The sequence below is a fragment of the Etheostoma spectabile genome, chromosome 2 (assembly GCF_008692095.1).
Source record: "Etheostoma spectabile isolate EspeVRDwgs_2016 chromosome 2, UIUC_Espe_1.0, whole genome shotgun sequence".
In the NCBI taxonomy this organism is placed as follows: domain Eukaryota; kingdom Metazoa; phylum Chordata; class Actinopteri; order Perciformes; family Percidae; genus Etheostoma; species Etheostoma spectabile.
This window is the reverse complement of record NC_045734.1, coordinates 17274172-17282777: the sequence shown is the minus strand read 5'-3', so window position 1 is coordinate 17282777 and position 8606 is coordinate 17274172. Positions and strand designations below refer to the sequence as shown.

General features: G+C 44.0%; 1 protein-coding gene and 1 long non-coding RNA gene across 5 annotated transcripts in view; one reads left to right on the top strand and one right to left on the bottom strand.

Annotated features, from left to right (window-relative positions):
* Nucleotides 1-3647, bottom strand: part of LOC116695324 (uncharacterized) — a 16022-nt gene extending 12375 nt beyond the window's left edge. The window contains exon 1 of the long non-coding RNA XR_004333426.1: nt 3635-3647. This is a non-coding gene — a long non-coding RNA (uncharacterized LOC116695324). The remainder of the gene's footprint in view (nt 1-3634) is intronic.
* Nucleotides 1-8606, top strand: part of tnrc6c2 (trinucleotide repeat containing adaptor 6C2) — a 61504-nt gene that overhangs the window by 40285 nt on the left and 12613 nt on the right. For all 4 annotated transcript variants that reach the window (XM_032525500.1, XM_032525505.1, XM_032525516.1 and 1 more), the window contains 6 exons: nt 1486-1652; nt 2516-2590; nt 2877-2934; nt 3298-3440; nt 3797-3943; nt 8445-8585. In XM_032525500.1, the coding sequence (XP_032381391.1) occupies nt 1486-1652; nt 2516-2590; nt 2877-2934; nt 3298-3440; nt 3797-3943; nt 8445-8585 (731 nt within the window). The remainder of the gene's footprint in view (nt 1-1485; nt 1653-2515; nt 2591-2876; nt 2935-3297; nt 3441-3796; nt 3944-8444; nt 8586-8606) is intronic.

Here is an 8606-nt window from a genome sequence, read left to right as displayed (position 1 = left end):
TTACAGTGATGCCTTATGTCAAACATGGGAAATCAACATGTACCAAAATGCAGAACTATGGTACCAACTGTTTTTAATTGAACTTGCACACCAGGTTTGCCCAGGACAAATAAACTCTGTGTTTGGGCAAGTTGAATGCAGATGTCCCACTGACATCCTAGCAAGCCGTGGTAGATGAGCTGCGTGAATATTCAAGTCTTTGTTTTAAATTTGCCTCGCTGCCGATATAAATGGTATTGATTTGTGACGTTTATATGTCACGTCCCCAGTATGTAAGGCCTTTTAGTTTGCTGAAAGAGAGAACTTGAATTCAAAGAATTGAATTTAGATACAGTTGTATTTTTCTGTTTTAATAAGGACAATTGTCTAAGAATATTTTCTTTTTTGATATTTTGTGAGTTTATATCTGCAATCAGTGGTTGTTGAGGGTGGCTGGTTGTAAAATGTACTAAGTACAGCAACCTCACAAGTTTATACTTGTCATTTAATTTTATTAGTCATATTAGTCATAGTTAAAAAAAAAGAAATTCCTCATTTGCCACATAATATTAGTGCATGCATAGCAGTGTAATTTTTTTGTGTCCTTCTGTCTTTCTAAATAGATATGATAGCTTTATTAATACCCATGTTGATGATCTTATTTCAGCACATCCTCCTTGTAGGCTACATTAACAACGTCGTTCAGGTACAGCATTCTAGAGGCTCATGATAACAGCAAAAGGCATCACTGCACAATGGCTGAAAAAGCCAAAGGCAGCTGGAGGAATTGAAGAAGCCCCTATTCTTCCAATAATTGAAGAAATAAGCTAGAATTGTTCTAGCTATTTAATTGCTACCTTTTAATTGTATATTTAGTATGTTAAGAAATTATTATAATTGTCTAAATCCCTGTTAATTTGATTTATTTTCTCATTTTCCATAACATTTTCCATTTCGGACAAGTAAGTTTAGCTATCGGGCAAGTAAAACATGTCTGTCTTGTGGCTGATATATTACCTTAGCAAACTGACACAGAACATATTTTATATATTTATTTATATATATATAAATAAAACATAGTTTCAGGTGTGCTGGTGTGCAAAACAAGTCCATTCAATCTAGACAATGCCAAACATTGCCACCTTGATAGTTATGCCATTTGAGATTAAGGTTGTGTCCAGCAATGCCGAATCTTTTTGTTAAAGACTGATTGATGGTATCGCCCAGAATGTGTGCACTTTTGCTGTGATTAAATCAAGTCCATGCCTCAGTAGGTCTTGGTTATTTGTGGTGTCGGTTTGAAATGGTAAAGGGAGGTGTAGGATAACAATGCAGCATGTCAAATGGCAACAGTGGCACCAAGTGGTCAGGTTAAAAATTACCTGCTCTCATTCTCTGAAATGGTTTGTGTATTGTCAATGTGCATGTAAGATGTGTCACAAATACTAAAACACCAACAGATTAAATTATTAATTTTGTTATTATGTTATTTTATTGCTTTCTCAGGCCCTAAACCTATGCAAGATGGCTGGGGAAATGGTGGAGAGGAGATGGGTATGTCTACCGGCCAATGGGACACTGAGGACGGGGAAATGTGGAACAGCCCCACCTCCCAAGAGAGCAGCTCTTCTTGCAACTCCTGGGGCAATGGACCCAAGAAGGGCCCGAGCAAGGTCAGACTACACACCTAAGTTGTCATAAGTACACTGGCAGATGTCAGAGCTTTAGTACCTAGTTTAAATAGTTAAAATAGTTTTAAAAAAATAGTTAAAATCTAGCCATCAAGGAGTTTGAACTTTGGCCAATCACAGGTCATTTCAGGGAGCGAGGCTGTTCCTATTGACTACTCTGCAAATGCAGATGCACATACCTTTTGGTGACAGTTTTGTTTACTGTAGCTAAAGACTCAGTGCTGCAGCTTATTCAAGGCTAAACTATTAGATAAGAAACTATAAACTACAAAGAGGAATGAAACTGTAAAAATGTATTCTAGATTATGGGGTATTTAGTGGGCATTTGCTGTAAAAACAGTCAGAGAGCTGGTCTGCTGGGGTTAGCCCTTAGCCAAGCATGGTTAATGCCAGCTTGTTTGTGCTGTTCATGTCTCCTGTCACACAGCCTCCATGTCTCCTCGTTCAGATGACAGACAAAAAAGACACAGCAAACGCAGCAGTCGATCCGGTACTTTAGCCTTCTGCTAACCCTAGATCACTGCTGCAGTTGATTCAAGTTCATGTTTATGTAGCTAAGACCTTGTATTACAGTATGCCATCTCGAAGGGACAAAGAAAATGGATGGATAAAGTGAATGTTTAGTACTTGTAACTGTTACTGTATGAAGCCGCCGCATGTGCGTTTTCCCCTGGTGGGAAGGGCTAGACAAGGAGGGGAGGGGGATAGAGCTGAAGGAGGACATCACACTACTTCAAATTGTAGCTTACTTTTTTTAAATTGTGCCTCCCCCAGGTTTAATGGCGGGAATTAGTGTCAATTAAATTAAATGTCAATATTTTTATGCTTTGCTTCTGTGTTGTCAGGGGAAGATGGGCAAGCCAGATGATGCATGGATCATGAACCGTCTGATCAAACAGCTCACTGACATGGGCTTTCCGGTAAGCTCTCACACTGGCACATAGCATTGACACTCTTTCTTTTAGGCAGATCTTTATTTCAAGATTTTACCCAACTAGGCCAAAATGTGCCACTTTTTAATATTCTTAATTAAATACAGGATCATCTGCTGTACAGTGTAGAAGCACATGAGAACTGACAATCAATTAAGGGGGGGAAAAAACCCTCCAATGATAAATACAGCAATGCAGTCTAAACTTGTTATCAGACCTTTTTCTCCAACTTAACCATGTTAAGTGACAGGCTTATGTTATCCATGTGTTACAGAGAGACCCTGCTGAGGAGGCTTTAAAGAGCAACAACATGAACCTTGACCAGGCCATGAGTAAGTTTGTGAACCTTGTGTGTGTATTGCAATTGCTAATATGCGATTTTCTCAATACCACAAAACAAATATGCAACTGTCCTACTTTTGCGGAAAAATATTTGCCACTTTTCCACTTCAATGTAATAGGGAGTAATACCAAGCCACACTTTTCTGTGTTAGCATAGTTTTTAATCTCAGTGAATGTTGGATGTTTCTTACTGTCAAATACCAGCCTACTTAAGGTGTATTTAAATTTATAGACATTAATAGCATAAAAAAAGTATAGTTTATTTCCTTGACTTATAATAGACCTTGACTTATTCTTTGACTTATCTAGACTTGTAATGTAATAAATCTACCTTCCTCCCCCTCTGCTCCCAGGCGCCCTGTTGGAGAAGAAGATGGACCTGGACAAGCGGGGCATGGGCATGTCTGATTACAGTAATGGCATGAACAAGCCGATGGTGTGTCGGCCCTCTGCACTCTCCAAAGACCCCTCCGAACGCACCTCCTTTCTTGATAAGGTCAGACATTAAGCAACTGACCAGTCATCAGGCTTTTACCAAACATATGTTGGAAATTAATGTAGTAAAGAAAAACAATATTGATAGTTCGCTTTTGCTTGAACTGTGATCTGTACTTGATTTTTGCAGATCCTAACGTTTTGGGCCATTTGCCTTTTTATTTATTTTAAATTGTAACTGTTTGGACTTGATACTTAGAAAAGTTAAAGGGACATTATGGCCTCCATTATCTGATCATTCTTATTGTTGGCACAAATCTGCACTCACTTACTCATTCATGTTTGCAATTTGTAATGATTAATGATTTTTTCTTATCTGTTCATCCCTGGTCAACCTTTTATTTTGCTCTGGTACAGGATGGTGTTCTGTCAGATGATGCCCCCCCATCACCGTTTCTGCCTTCCCCCAACCTGAAGCTACCCCTGGCCAACAGTAGCCTTTCTGGGCAGGGTCTGGGACAGGGCAACCCGGGGCTGGCCATGCAAAACTTGAACAACAGACAGGTAACACATTGAGCATGCATAGTTATACTATACACTTTTGCAGAATTGAAGTGAAATTGGAAAAATAATAGAAACATTTGACAGTCACAATCCAAATAAAAAGACCTGCAGTAAAAACTACCTGCAGTAAAAACTATCTTTGTGATACGTTCATATGACATTGTTGAGATTGTGGTTTGTATGGATTGTGTTAATACAGTATATAGAACTGCAATGTTTTGTGAGGAAGTAATATACCCTCTCTTTGTAGTAAAGAGTTTATGGTTTCAAATTAGGCATATAAGCAAAATTGCTCAGATTTGCACCAGTAACATAGATACAATTTTAAGACAAAAAATTTAGGCATTTCAGGACTGAAGGCATTTGCAGTTGCTTTATTAACAAGATAAAGACAATTGAAATTGACTTGACTAACACCAGAATATGCTGACAGATTGTGCTACCAAACCTTATTCAGTGCAAAATAATTTGATACATTTAGAAAGTAAAAGCCAGTAACAGGCTGTGTTTATCACATTCAAATACATAACCTTTTTTTTAAGATTATCAGAATCAGAATCAGAATCAGAAATACTTTATTGATCCCCGAAGGGAAACTCTGTGTTGTAGTTGCACAAATTATAAATAGAGTAGAAATACAAGAATAAAGAAATATAAGGAATTGGATACGTAGGTTTACATAAAGGAATGTTATTACAATATTTACATAATTCACATAATTAAGGATTGGGATGGTGAAAAGTTAAATATAATAATAATAATTGTGGTATTTGAGATTGCACACATGTAGGCCAGTGTTATTGCACAAAACGATAATACAGATAATTGTCCAGTTTCAACCTCTCTAAGTGTGTGTGTGTCAGACACTTAGAGGGAGGAGTTAAAAAGTTTGATGGCCACAGGCAGGAATGACTTCCTGTGGCGCCTGTAGTGCATTTTGGGAGAATGAGTCTGTCACTGAAAGTGCTCCTGTGATGAGCAACAAGCCATGGAGTGGGTGCGAGAATTGTCCAAGATGGCATGTAGTTTGGACAGCATCCTCCTATCTGAACACCCGACAGAGAGTCCAGAATCCACCCCACGACGTCACTGGCCTTGCGAATCAGTTTGTTGAGTCTGTGGCGTCCGCTACCCTCAGCCTGTGCCCCGCATGCAACAGCAAAGAGGATAGCACTGGCCACCACAGACTCATAAAACATCTTCAGCATTGTCCTGCAGATGTTGAGGACCTCAGCCTCCTCAGAAAATAGAGACGGCTTTGGCCCTTCCTGTAGAGGGCTTGAGTGTTCTTGGCCCAGTCCAGTTTATTGTCCAAGTGCACTCCCAGGTATTTGTAGTCCTCCACAATGTCACACTGACCCCTGGATGGAAACGGGCTCACTGCTGCCTTGGCTCTCCTTAGATCACCACCAGCTCTTGGTCTTTGTCACATTGAGCTGGAGATGGTTCTGCTCATCCATGTGACAAAGTCCCCCACAGCTCTGTACTCAGCCTCGTCCCCCTCGCTGATACATCAACCACCGCAGAGTCATCAGAAAACTTCTGAAGATGGGAGGACTCTGTGTGGTAGTTGAAGTTGTGGTGTAGATGGTGAAGAGGGAGGGAGAGAGGACAGTCCCTGCGGGCCCGTGTTGTGACCACTCTGTCTGATACACAGTGTTGAGGCGCACATACTGTGGTCTGCCAGTCAGGTAGTCAACAATCAGGACACGAGGGGGGGATCCACCTTCATCGCTGTCAGCTTCTCACCCAGCAGGGCCGGCCGGATGGTGTTGAAAGCACTGGAGAAGTCGAAAAACATGACCACGTGCTTGCCGGCCTGTCCAGGTGGGCGTAGTGCGGTTGGCAGGAAGATGATGGCGTCCTCAACTCAACGGGGCTGGTAGGCGAACTGGGGGGGGCCAGGAGGGTCTCACCATGGGCCGCAGCTGTTCCAGAACCAGTTCTCCAGGGTCTTCATAATGTGGGAGGTCAGTGCCACGGGTCTGTAGTCCTTGGCGTCACTGGGAGTGGCGTCTTGTGCACAGGAACGAGGCAAGATGTCTTCCACAGCATGGGGACCCTTGGAGACTAAGGCTCAGGTTGAAGACATTGAAAGACTCACATAGCTGGAGGCACAGGCTTTGAGCACCCCAGGTTGGATACCATCAGGGCCTGCAGCCTATTAGAGTGGAGTTGGTAGCTGTCTTCTACCTGGTCAGCAGTGAGGCACACAGAGGTCACAGGTGGGGTAGGGGGAGGGGGAGTCAGGCTGGAGAGAGGGTGTAAACGGAGGGCTAGAGGAGGGGAGGTAGGGCTCTCCGGGAGGAGGAAAAGGCACAGTGGGGGGGGAGGGGGAAGTAGTGGGGTTGGAGTGAGACAGCAGTTGTGTTAATGGGGGGATGGGCAGGAGCAGGAGCATCAAATCGTTAAAGAACAGATTGAGTTTGTTGGCCCTGTCCAAGCTGCCTTCACTCCTCTGCTGCCAGCTGGTCTGAGACAGTGATGGTCCTCATTCCGCTCCAGACCTCCCTCCTGTTGTTCTGCTGGAGTTTACGCTCCAGCTTCCTCCTGTACTTCTCCTTAGCCTCCCTGATCTTCACTCAGGTCCCCCTGAATGGCCCTCACCTCCTCCCTATTCCAGCTCTGAAAGCCCTCCTCTTAGCATCAGGATGTTCTTGATGTCCTTGTTACCCACGGTTTGTTGTTTGGGTAACACTAAACAGTCCTTGCTGGGACAGTGCAGTCCACACAGAAGTTTATGTAATCTGAGATACACTCAGTCAGCCCATTATGTCTCTCCATGTGGTCACAGAGTGCATCCCAGTCATATCACCTCAAAACATCCCTGAAGTGTCTTATAGGCCTCCTCGACATCTCTCCTCACTGTCCTTGAGGTCAGAGGTTGCCTTTTCACCAGAGGCACATAGCAGGGGTTGATGTGAACCAGGTTGTGGTCGGATCTGCCCAGTGGGGGGAGGGAAGAGCTGTATGCGTCCCTGACATTAGCATACAGCAGGTCCAGGGTTCTCCTCTCTGGTATGGCAGCTCACGTACTGGGTGAAGTTAGTTAGTGTGGAGGTCATGGTGACATGGTTGAAGTCACCGAGATCACAAGAGGGCACTCGGGTGTTGAGTCTGGGTTGGGCAATGGCGGTGTGGGTGACGTTACACGCCGAGTCGGGTTGGCAGAGGGCGGAATGTAAACAGCAACGGCGATGGCATGTGAGATTTCACGTGGCAGATAATATGGCGGAGTCCCAGCGAGCGTTCAATGTCCGGGCTACAGATACGCGTGTTAACCGTAATGTGACGGGATTACACCATCTGTTGTTAACTAGAACGGCAAGCCCCCCACCTTTACGCTTACCGCTCTCGCGTGCAGTCCCTGTCGGCCCGAACAGTCTGAAAGCCGTTGATGGAGACGTTGTTGTCGGGAATGTCCGAGTGTAGCCAAGTCTCCGTGAAGCACATTAGACTACACTCCCTGTACTCCCGCTAACTCCGGACTAACGCTGTTAGCTCGTCCATCTATTAGCCAGTGACCTCACATTGCCCATGATGAGAGAGGGGAACTGGCTTAAAACTCCTTCTCCTAAGCTTCGTTGCCTGGACCCCTCTCTCTTCCCTCGCCGTTTCATTCCACCTCTGCATCCTCGATGGTCCTCCTCCAGATTTCCGTGGGATGTCTGTGGGCCGGGGCGCCAAGACGGCGCCTTTTTCGGCTTCAGCGCAATCAGCTGGTCCGAGTGTAAACAAAGCGGGCATTAAGTTGCTTCGCGCGGTGCCATGGCTTCCAAAATTCTCCAACTCGCATAGTTTGGGAGAGTGTAGTAAAGTTGTGACTTAGTGTCTGGAAGTCACACACGTAAGAAACAAAAAAAAGACGGTTGAAAAGAAACAAAAAGACAATTAAAGTTAAAGTAAGAAGACTGAAGACGGAGCAACTACAACAGGCTGCATGCACGTTGGCGCATGCGCACTATTATAGTATGTGTAGTCTAATCTAGTATAGTATTATTATTATATGTGCACACTTATATTTAAGTGTATATGATGCGCTAATGGCAACAACTGGTACATTTACAAAAGCCTCTCTACCCACATGCTCCCCCAAATCTCCACTTTCTTGCTCGCTTATGCATGTATGACCTTGCCTGAAGTACCCATTGAAATCAGATAGTTATGCTCTATCAGATACCGCCCCTAGAGGCAGTCTTGGCCCAGAAAAACTGTAGTATGTCCTTGAAGCCCAAACAAAGGCACTGTAAGCTGGCCTTTTTCTGCACTGAATAGAAAGACCTCGCTTACAGGATGGAATTGGAAATGTGGATGAAGCTGCCTTTTAACAGGCTTATTGATCTGGGCAATTTTGTAAATGACAAAATAGACAAAATAACAACTAGCTGCTCTGGAGTGGTCAAGAATACACACATTTCTTCCCAGTTTAGTGACTTAGCTCTTCAGTTAACTAAACGTGGAGGTTTTGAAGACGTTTCACCTTTATGACTCCTCCTTATAGATACCCAGTGGAATGTTTGGCAGTAGTGGAGCAGCACAAACCCGGGCCATGCAGCAGCAGCCTCCTCAGCCACCAGTGCCACCTCTCAGCTCCTCCCAGCCTAGTCTACGTGCTCAAGTGCCTCAGTTTCTCTCCCCTCAGGTAGACACACACACATACACA